The following is a 26,518-nucleotide window of genomic DNA, read 5'->3' as shown; positions in this document are numbered from 1 at the left end:
CTTGCTAAGGCTTTGAGGCCCCTGACTACTACCCCGCCCTTGCTGAGACTCCACCGGTCCTGATCCTTGAGTCTTGCCTGACCCCCCTGTTCTGGTGAGTCTACCCCTGGGCGAGGAGACACACACACAGACACACATCTAGGGGACAGGGGGCCATTGGAGGCGGGACAGCCATGGCTGGTGACCACTTTCCCTGGGAGTCCTGCACCTGCTGCTGTCCCCAGGGCCACATCTCCCTGCAGAGGGTGCTGGCAAAGTGTCCCACCAGAGTCCGGCAGCTTCTCACCTCCTCCCCACCCAGGAGAAACGCCCAGACTTGACAAGTATTTCTGGGTCCTGGCGCTAGCCAAACCAGAGGCCTTAACTTAGCTGGGCTTCCATTTTTCCATAAGTACAATGGGCCTATGTGGAAGAACACCTCTCAGCAGGGTGGGCCAAGGGCTTTGCCGTAAAAGGAGGAAGAGAGAGAGTCTCCTCCATGTTCTCTCTGGTCTCGGTTCTCACATTCGCTTACCAGTAAAAGCTATCGCCCTAGGTTATCGGCTAGGAAATGAGTCTGCAATTTTTCAGGGTGTTCTCAAAGTTACAGACCATTGTGGCATGGATACAGCTGGAACCTTCCAGGTGATAGGGCCTCCTGTCCCGGCCTCTCTCTACAGAAACTGTTCCTCTGGGAAAAACTTGCCTCTGAGCTGACTGTTTTCCCCAGGGATTTCCAGGAGAGATTAACAGGGTCAGATTTGGGAAGTACTTCCTTCCAGACTTCAAGTTCTTGTGGTGCCAAAGATACCAGAGACAAGCAGAGCCACTCTGGGGCTCTGGACATCCCTTGGGCAGCAGATGAGCCGCAGACAGCAGAGACAGCCCAGGCCTCCTTCTAGAGCTCAGAGCAGCCAGGGGTAACATTAGTGAGGGCTGGCACCTGGTCAGAAGAGGCACAATTCCTGTCAAGAGCAGTCTAAGACCTTCAACACTAAGTGCCTTTATGTGCAGTGGAGATGTGACCTCACCAGCACCCACCACTCCTACTCCTCCTCCTCCTCCTCCTCCTCCTCCTCCTCCTCCTCCTCCTCCTCCTCCTCCTCCTCCTCCTCCTCCTCTTCTTCTTCCTCCTCCTCCTCCAGGGCACACTGTCCTACCTCAGTTCTCAGGCCTTTAGCCCTTGCCTTTGACCTACGGGTCCCTCCTCTTCCTTCTGCCATGACAAGAGCCAGAGAGTGTGCCAGACCCAATAGTCCATAGCTAAAATGGACCAGAAGTCTGTCACACAGTAAAAACCTGACCTCTGGCCAGACCAGCTCCTCACAGAGCCCTGGGAAACAAGTCAACCACCTTTGTGACCAGCAAAGTCAGTGTGCAAATGGACAGGGGGAAAGGAAACAGACCCCATCCTGCAGTTACACAAGCAGAAACACGATGCCTGCGATACAAAGGTCCAGTGAGCAATAATAGTATTAAGGAAAATTACTGTAGAACAAGGCGTCTGCTGGGCAGATGAGAAGCAGGCACAAGAAAGAGTTGGCTGGGGCTGTGTGGTTTGTTTATTGGGGCCATGTCCAGTCAGGCCACAGCCACCTGAGCAGGAGTCCAGTGCCCCCAGAAGGCCAGTGGGGGAAGGGAGGAAGTGCAGAAGGCCCAGTGCCCCAGGGCTCAGCCCCAGTCCTGTCTCGGTCTTGGCAGAGGGGCTGTACTCAGGTGAGTGAGGTGTCGTCATCACTGCCTGCTCGCTGCTCCTCGCGGCTCTCTGCCACAGCACTCTCGTCGATGTTCTCCAGGGAGTCCGCATGCTGCACGGACAGCTCTGACAGCGCCAGGCTAGGCAGCGGGCTCTGCTCTGGGTGCAGCCATGGCTTGAAGTGTGGCTGGTGTTTCTGCTTCCACTCGGGATACTTGATACAGGCCTTGTACATTTTCTTCATGGCCTGTAGGCCACGTGAACATTGTTAGGGGGGCCTAGAGGCCAGCACTTCTCCACACCCCTCCAGTACCCTCCGGTGGTGCGCAGCAGCCCCAGTGTCTCATCAACCAGAGTTAACTCTGCCCCTCCCCCATGTCCAAAGTTCAAAGCCACTTACCTTGGGAGCCAGGAACTGAGATGACTTATTCACCACCCACTTGGGTAAGGAGCCTGTGGGGGCAAGGATAAAAGGTGACCTTAAGCACCTAGCCCCACCCACTGCCAGAGTTTGCAGGGATGCCACCCCTTCCTCCTCCATGATGTTCTCAAGTCCCCTCTACTGTCTCTGCCGAGTTCCAGCTGCAGAGAAGAAACCATAGGGTCTTAGGTGACCACAAGTATTCTAACCTACCAAGCTCCAGCCCGTCACCTTCTTCCCCTCACACTGATAACCCAGGACTGCCCCTGGTGCTCAGCCTCTCTCCTGCCTGTCCTTCTGGGCCTCCTAAGACCCCATAAACCCAGCACCCCAGCCTGACCTAGCCCAGCTCTCCATTGGGCTCACTCCCAGATACCTGCTCTGTATGCTCCTTACGGGCCAAGAGACACAGGGTATAACCCCACTCACCCCGCTGTGATGCCCACCCTGGACTAGCCAATGTCTGCTGGAGGGGGCTGGGCCCACAAACAGGGAGTAGGCCTCTGGGAATTGGGGGCAGAGGAAGGGTCATGGCATGCATCCCTGGAGCACTGAGGAAGGAGAGGTGCAGGCAGCTAGCGAGGATAAAGGTTGTATGAACATCGAGGTGGCAGAAATCCTGGGCAGAGACTCAGGCTATACTCAGGGCAACAGAGTCACAGTGGCATTTTAAGCGGGTGAGTCAGAGGAAACTAGAGATTTTTGTTTTTTTGTTTCCTCTGGTAGCTGGTTTGGACAAACAAAGTAGGTGAGTACCAAGAACAATAGGCTAGGAGCTATGTCAGAGGGTGAAAAGGTAAGAACCAGGGGCTGAGTTTGTTAGCACAGCCCTGCAATCCCAGCAACTAGAGCTGGAGGCAGGATGGTGATGAGCTCAAGGCCAGCCTGGGCTAAAGAGTGACACAGGAGGAGAATAAGTATTGGGTTTGGGACCAGACAAGGAGAAGCTGGCCCCAGCTAACGGCAAGAGCTGGGCAAAGGTGATCTGAAGAAAGGGTGGATCTTGGGAGGCCGCTGGCAAGCTGGAAGTTGAACACAAATCTCCAGTGTCTAGAAGATAAGCGGAGGAAGATGCCTAGGAGGCAGATGAGTGCTCAGCTGTCATGGAAGTGAGGTGAAAGGTCAGGCCTGGAAAACCCAGGCCTCTGGGATGTGGCTGAAGGAGACAGGGCAGGATGGGTCCAAGTTCCTGGAAGGAGCAATGCCTGCCTCGTAGGTCCTTTCAAACTACTAGCTGTGAATATAGACACCCCCAGTACTGCATGGCTCCTAACAGATGGCCTGGCAGATCAAGTTCATGTCCTGTACAGGGTGGGCGCCCGTTAATGGACTGCAGAGGCAAGCCCTCACCTTTGGGATCCACTTGGGCCAGATAGGTAATAACACAGCTCTTGGGCCCCGTGCTCTGGATGAGGTAGCCCGTCTGGATGGAAACGGCTCGGACCAAGTCTTTCCGAGGTGGGTATTTCTGGCGATGGAAGACACAGGGAGGTGAGATTTGGGTGGGGGCAGAGGAACCCTTAAAGTCATGCACTTACACACACACGCGCGCGCGCGCACACACACACACGTGCACACATGCACAGACTCATAGCTGTTCACATCACTTGGCTTCTAATCTAAGGGTTAAGGGAGAAGAATCAGACCAGGTTGTCCTTGCCCCTCTTACAGCTGTGTCTGTGCCATCAGCACAGTACAGAGCTAAGTCAGGGTTTTCATTGTTTGTGGGCACTCAGCCCTTGTGTAGGCTCACCTGCCCTCTCTCCTGCTCCAGGGTCCTGCCATGGAGCTCCTGCTCCCCCACATCTAGGCCAGCCACACCAGTTCACACCCTCACCCTTTCTGCCCACACTGCCCTGTCCATCATCCTTCTGCACATCCAGGAGGGCAACTCACAGGATGCTTCACTGAGTAGTTCATAATGATGTAATCAGTGCCCATGGGAAGCCAGGAACGGAGGGTGATGACATCACGGTTCTTCAGAGGCTTGGGACACCTCCCTGCAGAGGGCAAGGAACAGTTCCAGGCTGCTGGCCCATCTTCTGGTAAGGGAGGGAGACTTGGGGATCCTGTGAACTGCCAGCCCTCCCCATTTAGACAGGTACCACAGACACTATGTGGAACCAGGGAGGACACAGGAGAACCCTGTCCTGCTATCTCTGCCCACCCTATCCCTCAGGGCCTCCCACAGCCCTTACCTTATTGTTCCGATGTATCTGAATATGTGAATATATTTGTAAGACAGACAGTACTGTGATCACATGTGCATAAACATGTGTCTCTGTGGTACACGGCATGTGGCGACGAGTCGTATGCACTCAGAGGTCCCCATACACGTGTGTGTACATGAGTGAAAATATGTTTGTACGCCACAGGAGGGGGCAGCTCTCTGTCTCAGCATGCAGGTCTCTGAGCAGCCCGACCACAGGAGTGACCACAGGGAGGGGAAGTTAGAGGAGACCTGGTGGGAAGCTGAGGGGGTTGGAGTCTTGTATGCCTGCTCACAAGAGTAATATCCGACGTCGGCGTTGACAGTCAGGCGGGCGATGTCGAAAGTCTCAATGACATTGCTGTCCCACTTCTTCCGGTATTCTATGTCGTGCAGGACGTCATAGAGAGTCTCAGCTGGCACGTCGCAGCACTCCATCCTGCACTGCAGAAGACATGGTGGTCAGGGTCTCTTACACCAAAGGACAGTCAGCCCCGACCAGCGCAGCCCAGTCTCCTCTTCAGAACCATCCAGGCTCCCACTCACTGAATCTCTATGTCTGCCCTCCCTGTCCCCTGGGAGCAACATGTGGGCAGAAGCTCACAGTTAATTTAATAAGGAGCTTGAGATAGGGACACACTAAGTGAGAAATCAAATGCCCAAACAGAACTTACCACCTGGCCACTGTGTGTGTGTGTGTGCGTGTGTGTGCGTGCACACATATACGTGATTCAAAATCAAATGCCCAAACAGACCTTACACCTGCCCACTGTGTGTGTGTGTGCACACATGTGCGTGATTCAAAATCAAATGCCCAAACAGACCTTACCACCTGTCCACTATGTGTGTGTGTGTGTGTGTGCGTGCGCATGTGTGTGATTCAAAAAACTCTTGTAATCCCAGAACTTGAGAGGCTGGAACGAGAGGATATCCCAAATTCAAGGTCGGCCTGGGTTAGATAACGAACTGTCTGTCATCCTCGACTAGGAGACTATCCTCAGACGTCTCCTGTCGTCCCGGCTAGGAGACTATCCTCAGACGTCTCCCTATTACTTAGTTGTGCTCTCAAAGAGCTTCCCATCTAGGGGAGGAAACTGCCAAGAGTATCTTGCTTTATTAGGCCTCCGATGATTATGCCAGTTAAGAAAGCCGAGGAGAGACCTGAGGTTCAAAGAGGTTTAGTACCTGCCCAAGGTCACCTGGCTGGCTAAGTAGCAGGGCTGGGATTTAATCCAGCTCTTATGTCTAGGAAGCAAATAAAGAGAGAACCAGGGTTCTCAGGATCTGTATTCAAAGGGTGAGATTCGTGTCCTTGTTCTGCTCCACCCCAAGAGCGCAAGCCCCGAGCTCAAGCCCCACGGCCAATACAACAGTTCCGCCGTGTGGTCTATAATGTTCTCTCAGAACTGATATTCATCCGACAGAGGAAAGCCACACACACACGCTACTCTCTACCCATGACAGAGTACATGCAGCTACAGGAAAGGCAGCACCGCCTCCCTCCTCACCCGGGACAGGCCTTGGCACCATGAAAGCCCATAATAGGCTGCTCCCAGCTAAGGATTCTAAGTACAAGAAACTCACTATGCCCTCCCTACACACCCCTTCAGATTACAATAAAGGTCACAGAGGAACAAGCTAAGTGACAACATAAGAACAGGTGCTGGGCACTGCGAGGCTCCCCACCTTGTCCTTTCTGTCAGGCTGACATCATAACGATGTTTGTTTGGTGTTTTGTTTTGAGATACGGTTTCTGTGTGGTCCCGGCTTTCCTGGACCTCGCTCAGGTAGGCCTCAAACTCAAGAGATCTGTCTACCTCTGCCTCCCAAGTGCTGAGTTTAAAGGTTGAGCCACGGTGCCTGGCTCACCATTTGGGTTTTTGTTATTGTTGTTTTTGGATCTTTCAAAACATGATCTCTCTATGTAGCCTTGGCCATTCTGGAACTCACTCTATAGACCAGGCTGGACTTGAACTCAGAGATCCACCGTGTCCTGAGTGCTGGGATCAAAGGTGCGTGCCACTACCAACTTGCATTTTTTAAAATGATTTACTTTTATTTTATGTGTGTTGGTGTTTTGTCTGTATGTATGTCTATGTGAGGGTGTCAGATCTCCTGGAACTGGAGTTACAGACAGTTGTGAGCTGCCTAGGAACTGAACCCTGGTCCTGTGGAAGAGCAGCCAGTGCTCTTTACTCACTGAGCCATCTGTGCAGCCCTGGGCATCACCAAGTGTGACTCTGGGTTGTTAAACATCAGCTGTAAATAGAACATTCCTCCTCTTTCTCCTCCTTTTAACCAGAGATTTGATCCAGGGCCTCGTGCATGCAAGACAAGCTCTATGACTGAGATGAATCCTCAGGTCTCTTTGCACTTATTTTGAAATTGGATCTTATTAAATTGCCCAGGTTGGACTTGAATGTGTGACCTCCCAGTCTCGGCCTCTAGTGCCTTGCATGACAGCAGCCGTGCACCGCCTTACAAGAGACGTCTGGGGACAACTAGAGAAACCTGAAGGTGATCTGAGTATTAGATACACTGAAAATTTATAGAAACAAATGGTGGCAATCCTGCCCCCTAAAGAAAAAAGGATGTCACAAACTGAAAAATGCAGCGAGGAAAATCTATGCTTATAAAAAGCTTGAGACACACGACTCTCAGGTGGCTGGCCCTGGCGGCCGTCTATGGATAGGAGTGCAATGTTTTATTTCCCTTTCATTTGTATTTCTGATTTTCTGAAATGTTATTAATAGTGCTTCAGCAATAACAAACTTTTTCCCTTTAGTTTTTTGAGATAGGGTTTCTCTGTGTCCTGGACCTTGCTTTGTAGACCAGGCTGACCTCAAACTCATAGAGATCTGCCAGCCTCTGCCTCCTGAGTGCTGGGATTAAAGATGTACACCACCATGCCCAGATAATAACAAAAATTTTTAAGTAAAAAAGTCCTCCAGGTCATAGCTCCATTCTGAGAATGAGACCCATTTTAGAATGAAGAGTTCTAGCTGTCAGCCACTAGATAGCCAGACAGATCTGCTTGCTTGGAGAAATGGGTGATTCCTGGGCTACGCCATGGGAAGTCTAGGATAAGCCTGGGACATCTTCATGCCAGAAGGGAAGGAGGCACTCAAAGAATGGCAGAGAAAGGACTTGTGCAGCAGACATGAGAGCCAGCTCTATTGTCACAAGTTCTGGGAGATCATAACTCCAGGCAAACTAGGGCAGCTGATGACTCTGCCATGAGCTACATCTAGGACAAGCTGGCTGAAGTGAGTGGTGAAAACAGTGATAGCCACAGATTGTGCTGACCCCAACAGAAACCAAATATATACAGGTCCGGCTAAATAAATGCAATGTATGATTAAAAACAGATTATGTGCATAGTTTCAAGGCGCTGCCTATCAAATACTTACTAATTACAAGGGAAAATAAGAGTCTGGGAGATGGCTCAGTAAGTGTGAGGACCCTAAGTACGACTCCCACCACCACGTAAATGCTGGGCAGTGTGGTGGGCCTCTGGCAACCCCAGTACTCAGGAGATTCCTAGGACAAGCTGACTAGCTGGACTGTCGGAATCAGTGATGGCATCACTGATGAATCCCGCCTCGTTAAACAAAGTGGAGCATTATCAAGACAGACAATTCAATGTCAACTTCTGGCTTTACACATGTGTGCACATGCATGCACACGTCAAGTGCGGGGGCAGAGTGCTGTCAGGACCAAGGCCCAGAGCCAGAAAAGGGCACGGTGTACTGAGTGGCTCAAGTTTCTGGGGCATGGTGTACAGAAGGTCCCCAGTTTCAAACACACAAAGGGCAGGGTGGGGGCTTCATAGTACAGAGGATGGTAGGTTTGTAATGGGTCAAGTTACAATCATGTGTTCCCTGGCAAGGTGCAGGGGACAGAATGGAGACAACACTTAGGTGGGACCTCCACCAAGAGGCACAACACTGATCACAAGAAAAACACCAGACAAACCCAGCGGAGGGAACAGGCCTGTAACTACCACAATTCTGAATGTCAAGAGAAGACGAGAATTGTACCAGACTGGGAGACAACAGTACGTGAGTGAGTGGACAGGGAGAGATTCGATGGGGAGAAAAAGGACTGCAGACGTCGGCAAAGACCACACGGCCATCACTGTTAGCACCCAGTCTTCTCTGCAGAAGCCTCAGAAGGTGCAAAAAAATCTCCATCCCTCCTGTGCTGCGAAGCAGAACTGGGGAGCAGAAGACTAAGAAAATTACAGCATATATCAAGAAAGCAGCTGGGCAGGGATTCCAAGCCAGCTCTATGCCCTTTTGTTTGAATGTGAGGGTGGGTGACAAGTGTCTCTGGTGTTGTTTTCTGAGACAGGGCCTTGCTATGTAGCCAAGGCTAGCCTTGAATTCAAACTCCTCCGGCCTGAGCCTCTTGAGGGTTGGAACAGCAGGTGCTATGCCACTGTGCTTGGCTTTTCTGTGATATAGAGATGAATACTTTGCATTGGTATGGATCTTGGTTTATTGATACAAATTTAAGGTTTTGTTATATGTATATTTCTGCTCTTGATTAAGGTATTGTGTTTGTCAGTCCATTTAAAAATGTAATGTGTAATTAAGAAATATAGGTTAATAGATAGGCATCTCTAATAATCAAGCTTGTAGTCATGTTATATTTTCTAGATGTACAGAGATGTCTTTCAGATGGATAGGCATTCTTCAAACCTTTCAAAGACTACAGAATATGGCATTTAAAATGTTTTAAGAACATAGGACTTATCATGACAATGAGACACATCTGCTACTGACAGCACCAATTACTTAAAGAGGAAGATGGGCGCTGAAGAGGCTCCTTATGGAGTTAGCTAACCATTTGGGCAAGAGACTGCTCTTGCCTGGACTGCTTAACTAGATATACAGGACCCACAGAGAAATGACTGCTGAACTTGCCTAAAGGTGAGACCATCCTTTGGGGTTCCTGCTTCATGAAAGAGTATGCCAGACATTCTGCAGGATACAGAAGAAAGTGACTGACAAACTGCCAATATAGGCAGAACTGTCTTTGAAATTTCCTGCTTTGTGGAAAAATCTGCTGGATACTATGGGCCTGTAGGCTGAAGATGGATGCCCCAATGATACAGAACTTTGGGTGACTGTTCAGGCAGCAAGATGTTTCTGTCAATTCTAGAGTTTTGGAAGTTGCTTACAATACAATTCCTGCTTACTTATGTAATATTATATCCTTCTGGAGAGTCTTTGATGAGTTGAAGAATTTATAGTTATAGTTTTCCTTACTTATGATAAAAGATAAAGTAGATATAAATATTGTAACTGTAATTCTTGCTTGATACCTGTTTTGTATATGTAATTTTACTATGTTAAAGTTAAAAACCTTTTTTATTTAAACAGAAAACGGGAGGTGATGTGGGATTCCCCTTTGTATGCTGTGAATATCATTGGTGAATAAAGAAACTGCCTTGGCCTGTTTATAGGGCAGAACTTAGAGGTAGGTGGGGAAAACTAAACTGAATGCTGGGAGAAAGGAGGTGGAGTTTAGAGAAGTCATAGAGCCTTTGCCAGAGACAAACACACTGAAACTTTGCTGGTAGGCCATGACCTCGTAGTGATACACAGATTACTAAAAATGAGTTAAATTAAGATGTAAGAGTTAGCAAATAAGAAGTTAGAGCTAATGGGCCAAGCAGTGATTTAAATAATATGGTTTCTGTGTGATTATTTTGGTTCTGAGTGGCTAGGACAAACAAGCAACCTTCCTTCAACATTTTTGTGTAGCTAAAATAACACTAAACTCCTGATCCTCTTGCCACCACCTCCCAAATGGATTACAGGCAGGGACCACCAAGTTTTCCTCTAGGAGTTTGGCTTTTTCCTTTTTTTGGTTTTTGAGACAGGGCCTTGCTGTAGCTTTGGAGTCTGTCTTGGAACTAGCTCTTGTAGACCAGGCTGACACCGAACTCACAGAGATAGATCCGCCTGCCTCTGCCAATAGAATGCTGGGATTAAAGGTATGTGCCACCACCACCCGGTTTAAAAATATTTTTACATTACTTTAAATTATTATTTTATGTGTGTGGGTATTTAGCTTGAATGTCTGTGCACTACCATGGTGTCTATGGAGACCAGAAGAGGACATCAGATGCCCTGGAACTGGGGTTACAGAGGACTGCTCCATGTGGATGCTAGGAATTGGAATTAAACCCAGGTCCTCTGGAAGAGCAGTCACTGCTCTTAACTGATGAACCTTCTGTTATGCCGATAGATAGACAGATAGACAGATAGACAGACAGACAGACAGACAGACAGATAGATAGACAGAGATAGACAAATAAATATGTATGTATATCTATATATAATGGGGTATATGTGTGCGTGTGCATGTGTGTGTGTTGTACATGCAGAGCTCAGAGGACAACTTACATAAGTTACTTGTCTTATCACGTGGGCTCCAGGAACTGAACTCAGGCCCTCAGAAGTAGCAGCAAGTGTCATCTGCTGAGCTATCTCAATAGACCCTCTCCCTCCTCCTATTTCTTAACCAGAACTTTTCTAAATCAAGTTTGAAATCGGGCTTGGCCTTGCAAGCTCTCAAACATGTCACACTGGAGAATGAGGATGGAAGGACAATGGGCACACATCTCAGCTTCAAATGTAGGAGTCCAACCCAGGACTATGCTTTCCCTGGGGCCAGGTTTACCCCTCCTTTACTCCCTGACCCTGCAGCACCCAGATCCAGATGGAAAAGACCAACACTGCCTGGAAAACACCATCCTCCTGCCAGACTCTGAGATCAGAGCTGTTATGGCTCTAGAGCACCCCAAAACACACTCTGGGACCACACCATCACAGAACAGAGCACCCCAAAACACACTCTGGGACCACGCCATCACAGAACAGAGCACCCCAAAACACACTCTGGGACCACGCCATCACAGAACAGAGCACCCCAAAACACACTCTGGGACCACGCCATCACAGAACAGAGTACCCCAAAACACACTCTGGGACCACGCCATCACAGAACAGAGCACCCCAAAACACGCTCTGGAACCACGCCATCACAGAACAGAGCACCCCAAACACGCTCCGGGACCACGCTGTCACAGACACGGTATGGCCCTTTAAGACAGAGAAAGCAACTGCAGAGGAAAGTGGCTGGGAAGGCAAGACTGCTGGCTGCTGCTGAGAGGGGTGAGCCTGAGGCAGCAGAGCGGCCAGGTCGGGTGTGTCCACGGGCATCTGTGGCCTGCGGCAAAGGGCCGAGCGTCTTTCCATACCAACCCAAACGGCAGTGCCACAGTGTGTGCTGGGTCCCAGGCCCCTCACCTGCAAATCTTAACTCCCCTAGGAGCCCTGCTGGGCTGCAAAGCTTTCAAAGTCTGGATACAGCAGTGTGTGACAGCTACCATATCACAAGTGAGTCCCAGGAGGACCAAGTATCACCAGAGAAGCTACAAGCAGTGTCCTAGCACTCTCTCCAAATCTTGTTGATGTGGGGATCCCCATGACTGGGTGAGCACCCCAAACCCATACAGCCACAGCAGAAGTCACTGGATAAGCAAGGAAGACTGCCAGGGGACAGTCAGGAATGCTCTGTGGCAGGCAATTTACTGCCTAATCCCAGCTCTTCCTCCAGGCACAAGACTTAACACGTGAGCCTCAGCTTCCTCACATAAAAACTAAGGACAGTAATAATATCTATCTAGGACATTGTGACTGGATGGGATAGGGTATGGAATCTAACTAGCATGCAGTGAACATCTGTAAAGTCGCTGTTCCCACCCAGCAGGGCTCCATGCCAGAAGACCACCTCCGCCTGCACATCCTCGTAGTCTGTGGCTTGGCAGATCCTTTGCTTTACCCTGGCCCTTGCCCTTCCAGCCTCCTATGCAGCTTCCTGAACCTTATGGGTGCCTGGCCTGTTAGAATCAACGCAGAGAGTGAGTAACCAATCAGAGACAAGCTAGGCCTAAGGCCAGTTCCCAAAGAGAAGCCCCTAAGCAGAGTAAAAGAGTAAAAGATGCCAGGATGAAAACTCACAGTACAGAGCAAGCAGGGGTTAGGAGCGAGGCTGGGGGGTGGGCAGAGAGTGTCATGTCAGGCAGGAGACCACAGGCTGTGTCTCAGGCTACCCTCACCTCTTTCAGGACTCTGAAGGGGCTCCCTGGTCCCAGCACTCAGCATCGGAGCCGCAGGCTCCACACTGAGGGAGGGCAATGGTCACCTCCAAGAGGCTCTGCCCTGCTCTGAACAACCAGTGACCAGGACAATGGTTAGTAAAAGGGCACAGATACATAGCAAGCCCATGTAGACTTCAAACAGTGGTCCCCAGAGTCCTGCCCTTGGGAAACAGACTATGCCTCTGACCACGACTCTGACAACCACCACTGGGGAAACTGAGGCCCTGAAAAAGGTGAGGGAAGACTCCACTAACTTCTCAACATAAAACACCTGAGCAACACTTCCCATAGAGCCAGGTTCAAATCAAAGGAAGACTCCCCAGCTAAGGCCCAAGTCAATCACAGCCCTGAGGGTAGCCACCAGCTCAGCAAACACCACCACATGCTGACTCACTGACAGCGCTCACTAACCAGACAGACAGACACATCTATACGTGGACTCTGGGGAAGCTCAAATTTAGCAGTTGTTGAGGTCATGGTTTCTTGTCCTTCATACATATCACCCCATAACCTTCCAAGCCTGAGTCAGCAATCACCATCTTACAGATGTTAAACAGGCCCAGAGAAGTACACCGATGGACCCGGGCCACACAGTACCGGAGCGAAGAACCAGAGTCCACAGGCTGCTGATTGCGGGAAGCACGCAGGCAGTGGGAGGTGCTGGCTAAGGGACGTACAGTGCAGTTCTTAGGCCATTCTGGAGGATGTGCTGGCAAGGGAGGAACAGCTGACAGATTCCTCATTGTGGCTCGCTTTTCCAGCCTAGTCTACTAACTACAAGAGCTAGTTCCAGGACAGGCCCCAAAGCATAGAGAAATCCTGTCTCGATAAACCAAAACAAACAAACAAAAAAGTAATAATCTGGCCAGATGGTGGCGCACACCTTTAATCCCAGCACTCTAAAGGCAGAGGCAGGCGGATCTCTGGGTTAGAGGCCAGCCTGGTCAACAGAGTGAGATCCGGGACAGCCATGAGCAGAGAAACCCTGTCTCTAAAATACAAAATAATAATAATGACAATAATAATCTGAAAAATATTTATACCTATAAACTAACACAGGAATCTACCTCCTAATATATGAACTATCCAGTCCTTATAAAGACGTACTACAGTGTTACCGGGGTTCTTATAAGGACGTACTACAGTGTTACCGGGGTCCTTATAAGGACGTACTACAGTGTTACCGGGGTTCTTATAAAGACGTACTACAGTGTTACCGGGGTTTTTTTTTTTTAATATTTATTTATTATGTATACAATATTCTGTCTGTGTATATGTCTGCAGGCCAGAAGAGGGCATCAGACCTCATTACAGATGGTTGTGAGCCACCATGTGGTTGCTGGGAATTGAACTCAGGACCTTTGGAAGAGCAGGCAATGCTCTTAACCACTGAGCCATCTCTCCAGCCCCTACCGGGGTTCTTATAAGGACGTACTACAGTGTTACCGGGGTTCTTATAAGGACATACTAACAGTGTTACCGGGGTTCTCATAAGGACGTACTACAGTGTTACCGGGGTTCTTATAAGGACGTACTACAGTGTTACCGGGGTTCTTATAAGGATGTACTACAGTGTTACTGGGGTTCTTATAAGGACGTACTACAGTGTTACTGGGGTTCTTATAAGGACGTACTACAGTGTTACTGGGGTTCCAGTAGTTTAGTGACAGGATGAGCACAAGGCCTTGGGTCAGGTTCTCGGCAGCCTCCCACCTAAGGACAAGAATCTCACACAGTGACAAGAACAACTAACTGCATCATTCTAGAAAACAATTTGGCAGCCAGGCTTGTTGGCACAGCTGTGAAATCTCAGGTACTTGAGATGCTAAGGCAGGAAGATTTGAAGTTCAAGGCCAGCCTAGACAACTTAATGAGACCCTGCCTCAAAATAAAAAGTTTAAAAAAAAAAAGGCTAAGGAAAGGGCTGAAGACAGCTCAGCAGGAAAGCGCTGCCACGCAAGCGGAAGCCTGGGATCAGACCTTCGGTACCCAAGCCAAAGCCACCGCAACCTGAGACTGCACAACGAAAACAGCTAGATCCCAGCGGCTCGCTGGCCGGCCAGCCCAGCTGAAATAGCAAGCAGGGGTTCAGTGAGACCCTGTCTCAAAAACTAAGAGTGCCAAAGAGGAAGACACCGGCTACACGCCTCCGACCTCCACACACGCACACGCTCCCAGGGGAGGGCACAGGCCCCATGCACACACACGCTAAAGAGGAGATTGGGAGGCTGGAGATAGGGGTCAGTTGGCAAAATACTTGATTTTCAAGAATCAGGACCTTGGAACTCATGTTAAAATGGAAGTGGAGGTTGCTGGGGGAGGGAGGAGCATGCCTAGGGTGAGGGGAGCGTGCTGGAGAGCTGGCTCAGCAGTTAAGAGTACTTGCTCTTCTAGGTTCAGTTCCTACCACACATCTGGAGGTTCACAACCACCTGCAACACTAGTCCCAGGGGATCTGATGCCTCTTCTGGCCTTCTGGCACATGTTATACAGATATTTGTGCAGACAAACACCAATACACATAAAATTTAATAATGATTTTTTTAAGGCAGTAGCTCACACTTGTAATCTCAGCACTACAAGAAATAGACAACTGGATTCCTGATGCTCACAGGCCAGGCTAGTGTACTTGTCAAGTTCCAGGCCAATCAAAGACACTAGAGCAACAAAAGAAGAAGAAAGGAAGGAGGAGGAGGAAGAAGAGGAAGAAAGAGCACGGTAGATGGTATCTGGGGTATAACAGCCAAGGTTTCTCTCTGGTCTCTGATACATACATGTGCCTACACACATACAGGTGCACCTGTGCACACACAACCAACTGAGGATGTAGGTAGGAGGCAGTGTTTGCCTAGCCTGCACGAGGGCCTGGGTTCAACCCCCAGTACTTGGGGAAAAAAATAAAAGTTCTGTTACAATATTCATGAGTATATTATTGCATTTGTAATTAGAAAATTATATTGGAGAACAGCCTAAGCAAGCCCAGTCCAGTTCAGAATGACACACCACCCTGACGACTACCAAGCCACCAAGGGCCGTGTTGGCCATCCCCTCCCTCCCTGCACCCAGGACAGGGGCAGCCTCACAGACAGCTCTGCAGCCCTCAGAGCCCAGAACAGGCCTAGGAGAAAGCAGCTGCCAGAATGTTCATGCATTAATAACTCCGCCAATGCAAACGTGAACAGACAAAACGGAACCCTGTGTGTGGTCTCTACTATGTTCACGGATTACCTACGCCTTTGAAAAAGAGCTGGAAGGAGTGCTGGGGATGTCCCCTCAGGAAACCAGGGATTGGGGTGGACGGTGTTTCTTTTTCAAAACAACAACAAAAAATTTCTTGAAATAGTCTCGTGTAGACCAGGCTGGCCTTGGACTTGCTCCATAGCCAAAGATCATCTCAAATTTCTTATCCTATCTGTGCCTCCCAAGTGCAGAGACCGCAGCCGTGTGCCGCTGCATCCAGTCCATGCACAGAGAGAAGAACGCAGAGCGCCATGCTTGCACAGGCCAGGCAAGCACTCCACCAAGTGCCGGAAAGCTACACACCGGGCCGGCCCCTACAAGGTTCTTGCCATTTACCCAGACTGGCCTCAAACTCGAGTATAAGTGATCCTCCTGCCTCAGCATCCCTAATAATTGCAACTTTGGAAATATGCCTCTTCTCTAGGTTATAATTTTTGGATTCTTCTTACTATTGCAATAATATTTATGAAATAGAAAAACACCATTTCATTTTGCATATTTGTAATCCTAGTACATAGGAAGCTAAAGCAGTAGAATAAATTAGTTTGATGACAGCTTGCCTACAGTGAGACCTAACAAAAAAAAATAGTGTCCTAACTAGAAGTTCTGTCTAGGCCAAGGTGGTAGTTGGTGGGGCACATCTGCCAGGTGGCACATGCCTTTTTTGTTTTGTTTTTTTCAGACAGGGTTTCTCTGTGTAGCCCTGGCTGTCCTGGAACTAGTTTTGTAGACCAGGCTGGCCTCAAACTCAAGAGATCCATCTGCCTCTGTCTCCCAAGTGCTGGAATTAAAGGTGTGCACCATCACAGGCTGGCAATAAAATTGTTGTTTAAAGAAACTTTCATTGTTGCCCAATTATATACCAACTGCTTCTTCCGCCTGGATTTAAATTCCCCCAGGGGTCTGGCCCCAACTGCCCTTTCTAGCCTTATGAATCATGATTCTCCTGGGGGAGGAGGGGAGAAAAGAACAGAAAGAAGAAAGAAGATGTTCCCTGGACCTGGAAGCCAAGGCTCACGGGCTGAGGCCCGTGGGCTGATACCTAGGTTATCTGGAAAGCTCCCATGCCACTGTCTGCCAGAGACTGACTCTGTGTTAGGAGTAGAAACCAGAAGGGCTTCCCGCTCTCGGGTCAGCGCGGGAACAGGTAATGATGATCCTGAAGGGTCCCGACAGAGACAGAAGAAAGAGGAACTACAGGCAAAGGAAAACACGGCAAAGCTAAACCCTAAAAGAAAGCCAGGCGGGCAGATGGTACTCAGGTGAAAGGGGAAGAAACTCTTGGCAGAGGCCGGTGCAAACTGGGAACCAGAAACGGATGGCCTAGGGGAGGAGAAGGCACACGCGGCTGCCCGAGGTAACCTGAGTCCCCCTGAGTGAATGAGGCTAAGGTAGGAAATGGAGCTGTCCCGTGGGTACTCAGCCCGTTCATTCATCCATCCATTCAGTAACTGTTAATGGAGTGCCCGCTGTGCCGGGTTCTGTGCCCGCTCTATGGAAAGTCAGTGTCCCTTAGTGAATGGCAGCTTGACGTCCACCCCTGAACCTGGTCTGCAGGAACCAAGGAATGCGAGGAAAGCCAGCACTTAGCCAGATGAGGACTGTCCATGCCTGAGGCTAGGGCTTATGGGGTATGGGTGGAATGGGGAGAGAATCTTGGGGCAGGCTTTGCTTGGAGAACAACACACATGCTGACAGAGATACAAAGTCTCTGATCCCCTCTTCCAGCTCAGTATTCACACCTGGAAAATGGCCATTGGTCCCCATATCCTTCTCCTCTAAAGTAAAGGGGTCTGGCAGCAACTACCTGCAACTCAACTTTCACTACCTCCAAGACAGGTGGCGGAGGGGTGTCCTACCGCTCTGGTAACAGAGCTGCCTGCAGGGCCTACCCAGGCCCTTCCTTGCTGCTCTCCATCCAGGCCTGGATGACTCATCCCTGCTCTGCCTGGTACCCTCCCTCCCACGGGTCTCCAGCAGCTTCCCTGGACATCCTCGCCTCAGCTTCAGCAACAGGCCCAGCTCCGAGCAGTGACGAAGGCTGCAGAGAACCTCCTGTTCTGCTCCTCTGGCTTTCCAAAGCAGGGTGAGGACAGGGGGAGACAAATGAAGGAGGAGGAGCCCAGTAAAGTGAGACAAGACAGGACCAGGGCTACTGTTGAACACAGAGACAAACACTCCCCTGGCTATCAGGGACCACCATGGACGATGTCCCTAAAGACCTAGCAAGCACCAGATGCTCCCTCAGTAGCCTTCTGGGCATCAAGCCCCAGCCAGGCCCCAGGCCACTGGGCTCCCCGTGTCCAGTGCTAGCTGATTAGCTGCTGTCCGAAGTACCTGTTTCCCTTCAGTGTCTGGAACCCGAGTTTGGCTCCGGACTAATTGCTTCCTCTCCTTTTCCTAGCTCTGCTGCACCACAGCCTTCCTGGCAAGGCCCCACCATCTCTGCTTGACCTCTGTAGCCATATCCTCTTTCAAGTCTCCAGGTTTCCAAGTCAACTGGTCCCCTGAAGCCAGGGAGTTTTCTAAACCCTGGAACTGACAATGGCACTGCCAAGCTAGAGAGCCTCAGGGTCAAATATAACTGTCCTGCCTCCCTGCTTCCTCAGCCTCAGTGTGCCCCATCTGGGAACCCACAGAGCTGGCTGGGCCTAGGCACTGCTCCCTGCTGAAGCACTGCTTCATCCCCTTCCCTCTCCCCAGTCACTGGTCTCAGCCCAAGGCTCTGCACCAGCACTCTTTGAAGGCTTTCCATTCTCCTCCACCAGGCCTGGAGTCTCTGGAGGGCCCAGGTCTCATCTCCCTCTATAACCCCAACACAATAACTTGGCAGAGCAGGCAGACAGCAAAAGGAGTTTGCTAGATGAATAAACAACTGGGACCAGGAAAGAAAAAAATAGAAAGGAAAAGAGGCAAGTAGAGTTATCAGCGACCCAGGCAGCTACTAGGCAGGGAGAAAAGAACAGAGTCAAGGCTAAAAAACGGAGGCCCGAGACCCAGAGCGAGGCCAGAGGCAGACAAAGAAGCAGGAAGGGAAAGCCATGGCAGAGCCAGAGCTGCACCAGGGGGCAGGAGCTGCCAGGAGACAGCTGAGCAGACATAATTGGATCAGAGACAACTCTGTTCCTGCAGTGAGGGGGTGTGACTCACACAAAGAGTAATGCCAGACACAGAAACACACACAGTCTCACACTTGGCACACACATGCATTCAGTGTGGGGTGACCCAAACTTCTCAGGTGCCTGCTTGGCACTGGGGAACCTTGTACCTGCTTGTGGGGAGCTCATTCGTCTGAAGGTTGTCACACACAGCCACCCACAATCCATTTCCACACACAGAAGCCCAGACGTAGAATCCTCCACCCCCGCCACCTTACCCTGTGCTCAGAACAGAGCCGCCCTCTGGTATCGTCTTCAGCTGTTTGCTTCTGTTTTGCTTGGCTCCCTGTCAGGGTATGAGCCTCATAACAACAGGGTGAAAAAAGGGTGATTTTATGCCAAATTCCCACATAGTATAATACTTGGCATAGAGCATACACTCCTTAAATGTGTGGACTCTTGGGATACCTGTCCCGGGACACAAAGATTCTAGAGATGCGGCATGCGCCTGTGGTCTGGGAGCCCACGCTGAAAGGCAAAAGGCTAAAAAGTATGTGAAGTCCAGAGATCGGCAGTGAGGCCACCAAGACTGAGGACCGGAGTTCAGCCTCTGGGACCTGCATGATGGCAGCAGAGAACCAACGTCAGCAAGTTGTCCTCTGTATGCATCCCTTGCCTTGACATACGCGTGTGTATGCATATGTGCACATACACATATAAAATGTAAAAAAAATAAATAAATAGAATATCGCCCCAGAGAACAGTGCCAGCTGCCCGGAGTCACCAGCCCCAGGCTCCGTTTGCCGGCAGGTGACAAGAGTGTATTTGTAAGGAGCTTTTCATTCCCATGTTTTTTAATCTCTACAGGGGCCTGCAGCATCTACCTCACACAGAACGCTGGAAGAGGGCATGAAGAAGAGAGGATTGGGGATACCGACAACCCAACACCTAGTCTGAGCTGTCCCAGGTAAGGGGTCTGGGCAGTGATCGGGTTCTATTCCCATCTGTGCTGGTTGGCAACCTGGCACCCAGGCCTGTGGGAATACTCTAGAGGGGCCCAGCTTAGGTCCCAGACCTCCACAGAGAGCCTCTAGGGCCAGGGTTCCCAGGGCTCTGGCTCCAGGTGGTCCAGCCCGGTGTGGAGGCACAAAGGAGGAGAGAACCCAGCTGTCTCCAGGGCTCGCTCCTTTCTCTCGTCTCCTGAAACTTTAAACACTCTCGCCTGGAAACTGAGCTGAGGCTCGTTAAAGTTTAAAAGCAGGAGCCTGGGGAACTGGGTGTGGAGGGCACTAAGTCAGCCTAGGAGCTGAGAGCTCCCTTATCCCCAACAGGGACATAGCCAGAGGCAGACCACCCACTGTCAGGACCACTGGGCAAATCACAGCGCACACTTTGTCATCCCTTGATCTTTCTGGATGACCCCACGCTACACTGCCCACAGCCCCTGCTGCAGTTTAGACCCAGCACCATTGCCCAGACAGATGCAGCCGCAGCAGCCTCTCCTCACAGCAAAACTCTGGTACCATGAGGCACCTACTCCAGATGGCCAGAGGCCTGGCCTGCCTCTCTAACCTCTTGCTAGTCTCCATTCTCAACCAGGGTACCTTTCCCAGTGTCCTGTCTTGTCTCCCTCTCTCTGTGTCTGTGCAGAATGCTGCCGATGTTGTCAAACTCCTATTCCCTCTCCAGTCCAAGCCACCACCTAGGCATTGTGCTCCAGGAAACCCTCTCAGTGGCCGCTCTGACTGTCCCTACTTCCAGCACGGGCCTAGGTAGAGCGGCTATCCAGTGGTGTTGACTGAGCATCCGGCAAGCTGACCCTTCCTATCCACGTGGAGCAGACGAGGAATGGAAGCAGTCTGCCCGGGGCCACTCAGTCGAGACTTTGAATCCTATGTTTTCTCTTGTGCAGCTTCAACTCAAGCAGGCACCTGGAGCAGGATGGCATCTCCAATACCTCCAGCCACCACCTTCCCCGTAGCACAACTATTAACTCCGTGAGTACCTCTCTGGGCTCTGGTCCCGGGGACAGCTCTGGAAGGCCAGAGCCAAGACGGGACTCCTCAGTGCCATCCCTGGATTTAGAGTGCACACCTCTGAGCACAGACCACCAAGGCCTTGGTTGGCCATCCTTCCCCCAGGCCCTGCAGTGAAGTCTCATCACCTCTACAAACCACCTGTCCAGCAACGTCCCGTGGAGATGGACGAGGCAAAGGCCAAGCTAGGGCCTAAACTTCCCCAGCTCCAGATCCTAAAACTATATCAGCTCCCAGCCTTGCGCCACAGGTAAGAAAACAGACCCAGAAAGGTAAAGTGGCCCTCTGATCACACATAAGGACTGGACTTTTACCCAGTTGGGTCCCCTCCAAGGTGTCCTCTCACAATGACACAACACAGAGAGACCCAAGGACAGAGGTTGGGTCTCCATGGGGTTCTGGAGACAGAATGGCCCAACAGGACTCAGAGCCAGGCCAAGGGACAGAGAGAAGGCAACTTCATGTGTGTGTTGGGGGAAGGACGAAGGGCCTTCAGCCACTTCTAACCATTTGATCTTGCACAAGTGAACTCCAACTCCAAGGCTCCATTTGTCCATATCTGCTCCATTGGATCGATGCGTCCTACCCCACAAGATGATAGCAGGCTCAGCAAGAAAAAAATTAGGGCTGGAGAGATGGCTCAGCAGTTAAGAGCACTGGCTGTTCTTCCAGAGGACCTGGGTTCAGTTCCCAGCACCCACATAGCAGCTTCCAATTGCCTGTAACTCTACCTCCAGGAGGATCGGACATCCTCACACAGACATGCATGCAGGCAAAATATCAATGCACATAAAATAAAAATAATAAATCATTTTTTAAAAAGACAAAATAATAGGCAGTAGCCCTGGACTTATGCACCCAACCCCTTGTCTTTCCCAGCACAGCTTTGAGTCTCAGACTTTTGTTGTTGTGGTTGTTGTTGTTATTGCTTGTTTTTTTGTTTCTAGTTTAGTTTCTCGAGACAGGGTCTCTCTGTGTAACCACCATGGCTGTTCCAGAACTCACTCTGTACATCAGGCTGGCCTCGAACTCATGGAGATCCACCTGCCTCCGCCTCCTGAGAGCAGGGATTAAAGGTGTGCGCCACCACTGCCCAATGTGTCTCAGACTATTGAGGGTGAGAAAGGTCCTCAGAGATCCTGAGTGAGCCCACGTCATAGGAGACAGGAAAAGGCTCATGAGATGAGCACTTCTGGACACTGGCTGAGAGACTGTCCTCCAGGTGCCTATGGCATGGGACAGACAGACAGTGGTCAGGGCCAGAAGGGGACACCTAGACTTCCTCCAAAGGAGAGAGAGGACTCCTGACCTGGAAGTCATACACTCTTCAGAGCTCTCTCCCCTCTGCTCCAACTCCGAGTCCCCAGAGCTTCTGACATCAGTCTGCTCTTGGCACAGGTGCTGGTTCCTCTTAGGCTCACCCCTGCCTCTGTGCGTGCTCACACACCTGTGCCCCAGGCCCACTTAGAACCATCATCCCACACTCCATTAAGGTCTGAGAACGTGGGAAGGACCCAGGAGTCGTCCACTGCCTGGCACGGAGAGGAACGCAGCAGGCATCAGAAGACCCGGGCACAGGTCATCCAGAGCACAAGGGCCAGGGCTGCCCTGCATCTCTCCAGAAATCCCTATATCAGGAAGGTGCAATGGCAGATGAGCAGACAGCCCAGAGTGGAAGGGACATGCCTCACTCAAATACAGCAAAAGAATACCAGAAGTTAGTTTATTCAGATAGTTCCCTGATTGACTGAGAAATGTTTTCTGTTCCTCACAGCTTTTGGGAAACCTGTGTTTGGGTTCTAATCAGTCTTCTGCTCTCTGGGGTCCATGTTCAACATCTGCTTCTGGTACTGGGCCTAGACTTGCAGGCAGCATTGTCTGCCTCCTGTCCACTACCCAGAGCCCAGGCCTGAAACCAGGCCAGGAGGGAGGGAGAGAGTAGGGGCGGCCTCCAGCAACCCCTGTCCTCTGTCCTGGCTCTGATTGCTGGACCCAGAGCTATGGTGGCTTCCAGGGACCTTTGGACACAGAGACAGGGAGAAGAGCAGGATAAAATCAATCAAGTAAATAGGCATGTGCCATCCCCCTACACACACACACACAATCACAGGGCACAGGGCATGCCCTGGTGCAGGAGACAGCGGAGGACAGTGGGCAGAATCTCAGCAAAAAACCGAGGTTGAGTCCCAGCTTCCTGAAATGACCCAGTGATCCCTGGGGCTCTGGCTTCTACCTGACCTTGGCAAGAGTCACCCACCCCTCTGGGCCTTAGCTTTGCCATCCATCAATCAAGAATGGGATGATGAGAACATAAAGTCCTTCAGTTCTTCAAAGAGTTATTGATGGGGTTAAAGGTCACTGTTGCCTAAGGATGCTAGCTCATCTGACAGGGCCAGCAACTCTGGAGCAGGCTGGCCTGGGCTGCTCTCCTGCCTCAGTTGTGCGATGCCCTTGCTTGTAAGAGACAGACTGGTGACTACCCAGGACTGGCGTGAGACTAAAGCAGATAACCAAGGGAAAATGTTTGGCCAGGAGCAGGGCACTTATCAAGAACAGGGTTAACTGTGTGGCAACTGCAAGTCCTGGAATCTAGGGACAGGAAACTCAGAGACCTCTGCTCATCACTCAGCTCCAACTGCCACGCAGAGGGGACTAGGGATGGAGGCTGGCCACTGCTAACACCCATAGCTGAGGTGTCACGGCTCCCCTGGGCTTGGGTTCTGCTCACCTCCTCTACTGTGGGAAACACTGAGGTGGAGGCAGTATGAGAGAAGAGTTAAGAGAAAAGATTAGACTCAGAGGCTCCATGCTCTCTCTTGGGACATAGCCATGTGACCATGTGCTGGCCCCTGGGGTTCTCTGGTCCTCAGATCCTCACCTGCACCCCACTGAAGGAGGACAGGATTACCAGGTAGGTTGTACAAAAGTCTCTGTTCAGCAGGTGAAGTACTGGAATGTGTGTGTGGGAAAAAAAGTATGTTCTGCCCAGAAGCCCATGACACCACAGCTTTTCAAATACTCTCAAGTCCGACCTAGCCACAAAGAGTCTGTCTAAGGCAGCCTGGTCCCTAGGCCTGCCAACTCCTGTCCTGGGCAAAGCTGCGTTTATCCATTAACCAAGTAAGATGGGGGAGGCAGCTCCGCCCTGTTGACAAAGGGTAGGAGTACCCATCCCCCCATTCTCTCTCTCTCTCTCTCTCTCTCTCTCTCTCTCTCTCTCTCTCTCTCTCTCTCTCTCTCTCTCTCTCTCTCTCTCTCGCCCTAGAGAGCCAGCCCTGTAGGGAAGCCACATTCCCAGCCCCTGCATCCTCCTGGTTGCCACCCTCTCAGCCACAGGCCACCACCTTTCACTTTGTTCCTGTCTTTCCCCAACATCACGTCCCTGCGGATGCTGTGGGAGAGAAGCCTGCATGCGGGCAGCAACACGCTGGCACTGCCAGCTGCCCTTTCCTTCCTCGTCCCTCAGGCTCAGACCTAGGCTAGGCCTTGGAGGAGCTCCAGCCCAGGGCCTTTAAGCTTGGACAGGACTCAGAGGAAGGAGGTATACACAGAAACCCAGAGAGAGTCAGTTGTCCAAGGCGTACAGAGACAGTCACAGAGGGCAAAGGGACAACAGGAAGCCAATCGTGTGAGGACAGGTGGATAAAGCTGTAAATGATTAAGTCAAGGCAGAAAAGCATAGTACTAGAAGGGAAGGCCAGCACCTCAGGTTCTGGTGTGAGGTCAGGAGGGACCCTGTTCAATCCAGTGCCCTGGCCTCTAAGAACAGGAATGCATCCTCACCTGACCCAGAGCAGCAGAAGGGTGTGAAGGCAGAGCCTTTTCAGGAACCCTCTAAAGGGAAGTTCACACCCTGAAACGCAGCACTCACACACAGCAAAACCACACGTGTGAGGGACAGCTACTGAGGCCCCTAGACCAAGATCTCTGCCTCATCAAACCCCAAGCCTGCCCTGTCATGACAGAGAAGAGAATCATGGGACTGGGAGGAGGGGAGATGGCTGTGAGGGGCTGGTGAGTACACAACTGCTTTCCCTCGACCCCAAGTCCCTGTCTCCCCCAGCTCACCCTCCAGTGTGGCTCAGAGCAAGGGAGTCTTCAGGAGCTGCCAACCACAGTCCTAAAGGCCTGCTGGAGACTCAAAGACGACAGGGAGGACTCAAAGGACCAAGCAGGAAGGAATCTTATCCTTGGCACCCAAGAGTGCAGAAAGTAGAGAAGACCCATCGCAGACTAGAGAGCCAGAAGTGAAGGAGCAAAGGGGGCATTCTCCTGCCTAGGGGTCCAAGTGGAAGTTATTCTGGAAGCGATCTCCCTGAGAGAAACTATTCCCCTGGCCACCACCCATCTCCCAAACATGCAGGCATGCCTGGGTTAGAGTGCAGTGAAGTCATGCCCACATGCGCTGTCTGGGCCTCAGTTTGCCATACCTCCTCCTGGTTTACAGTAGGAGGCTCTGGGTCCAGATGCACCCCTCTGTGGGCCCCCGGTTTGACTCAGGACAAGAAGTCTACTGCGAGAGAGTTAGGGAGCAGTGGAGGCTGCAGGTACCATCGAGCAATCCTACCTTGATCTTGTGCAGAGTCCGATCCATCTCCACAGCCTGCACCCACACACACACGCCGGCCTTGCTGTAGGTCAGGTTCCAGCCCACTTCGGCCTCACACTCTGACCGGAAGCTGCGGAAGTCCTGGTCATCGGGCACCTGGACACTTTCGCGGCCCAAGGCGGGCCGAGGCCCTTGGGGTTCCGTTGAGGCAGCTGGCTTCTCCATAGGGAGGGTGGGAAGGCCCGGGGCCCTGGTCCTAGTCTGACTCTCCTGGGTCCTCCGCGGAGGCTCCGACAACGTCGACACGGCAGCAGATGCTGACGCCACCTTCCTGGGACCTGCAAGACCGGTTTGGGGACCAGAGTCAGTGCGCTGGGGGCGCGGGTGGGGCTACTCGGGGTCCCGGGCCGGCGGACAGCTCAAGAAGGGCAGGTGCTGGCCCGGGCGAAGGGGCTGTAGACCGGCACAGGACAGTCACTAGGGACACCCTCCCACAAGGAGCACCTCACACTTCGCTGGAGCAGCAGCGGGGTTGCTGCGTAGCGGGTGCAGGAGCCCGCGGGAGCGGGGCAGGACCCTGGGGATCGCAGGTGCGGATCTGGCATGGAGTCCCCGCGCGGTGCTGGCCGGACTCGCTCAACTAACTCGGCAGCAAGCCGCGCGGGGCCGTGGTGGGGGCGGGGCGTGGGGGCCAAGTCTCACCTGTGCCGGCTTCTCTGACGGGGCCCGCCGGGGTCGGGGTGCGAGCTCCTCCGCCGCCGCCGCCACCGCTGCCCGGGCGACCGGGGGCCGCGCGGGGGTCCTAGGGGGAGGAGCAGTGGGTCCCGCCGTCGGCCCCGCCCCGCCCGCCCGCACCCCCCGCCCCGCGCGCCCCCTCTGCCCTCCTCCCCCCACCGCGCTAAGCTCCGGGCTCAGGGGCTCCGCTCTCCGCGCTCGGTATTTTCCAGGCTGCGGAGGTAAGAGCTGCGGGAGCTCCGAGCCCCGCCCCGCCCCTCCCTGCTGGGTCCTAGCGCCCGCCCCCGTGGGTCCCGGGGAAGGGGCAAGGTCCGGGAGGTGCTGTAGACCAACTGAGGGCTGGGGACTCGTGAGGAGTAACCGTTGTAGTGAAGAAGCA

At 51.8% G+C, this 26,518-nt stretch overlaps 1 protein-coding gene across 2 annotated transcripts; it reads right to left on the bottom strand.

Annotated features, from left to right (window-relative positions):
* Positions 1 to 1,434: 1,434 nt before the first annotated feature.
* Stard10 (StAR related lipid transfer domain containing 10) lies at positions 1,435 to 26,259 on the bottom strand. Of its 2 annotated transcripts, none has more exons than XM_075971623.1 (7): positions 26,107 to 26,259; positions 25,423 to 25,742; positions 4,602 to 4,749; positions 3,993 to 4,096; positions 3,447 to 3,564; positions 2,076 to 2,128; positions 1,435 to 1,922 (listed from the first exon to the last, which is right to left on the bottom strand). In XM_075971623.1, the coding sequence occupies exons 2-7, from the start codon at positions 25,627 to 25,629 to the stop codon at positions 1,692 to 1,694; spliced, it is 861 nt and encodes a 286-aa protein (XP_075827738.1). In that variant the 5' UTR covers positions 25,630 to 25,742; positions 26,107 to 26,259; the 3' UTR covers positions 1,435 to 1,691. The 2 variants fall into 2 exon arrangements, with proteins under 2 accessions (XP_075827738.1, XP_075827739.1); XM_075971624.1 differs by lacking the exon at positions 26,107 to 26,259 and adding an exon at positions 25,909 to 26,041.
* Between the last annotated feature and the right edge of the window lie 259 nt (positions 26,260 to 26,518).

Source organism: Microtus pennsylvanicus, chromosome 5 (genome assembly GCF_037038515.1).
Source record: "Microtus pennsylvanicus isolate mMicPen1 chromosome 5, mMicPen1.hap1, whole genome shotgun sequence".
Classification (NCBI taxonomy): Eukaryota; Metazoa; Chordata; class Mammalia; order Rodentia; family Cricetidae; genus Microtus; species Microtus pennsylvanicus.
The sequence above is the reverse complement of the archived record's forward strand: the minus strand, read 5'-3'. Positions and strand labels throughout refer to the sequence as shown.

What these genes read in the sequence shown, in the direction of transcription:
- Stard10 (XM_075971623.1), bottom strand. Translation starts at nt 25,629, where the DNA reads ATGGAGAAGCCAGCTGCCTCAACGGAACCCCAAGGGCCTCGGCCCGCC. An exon ending in GGACTCTGCACAAGATCAAG is followed by an intron (nt 4,750 to 25,422) that starts GTAGGATTGCTC and finishes TGTCTTCTGCAG; the next exon opens with TGCAGGATGGAGTGCTGCGA. An exon ending in CTCAGTTCCTGGCTCCCAAG is followed by an intron (nt 1,923 to 2,075) that starts GTAAGTGGCTTT and finishes CGTGGCCTACAG; the next exon opens with GCCATGAAGAAAATGTACAA.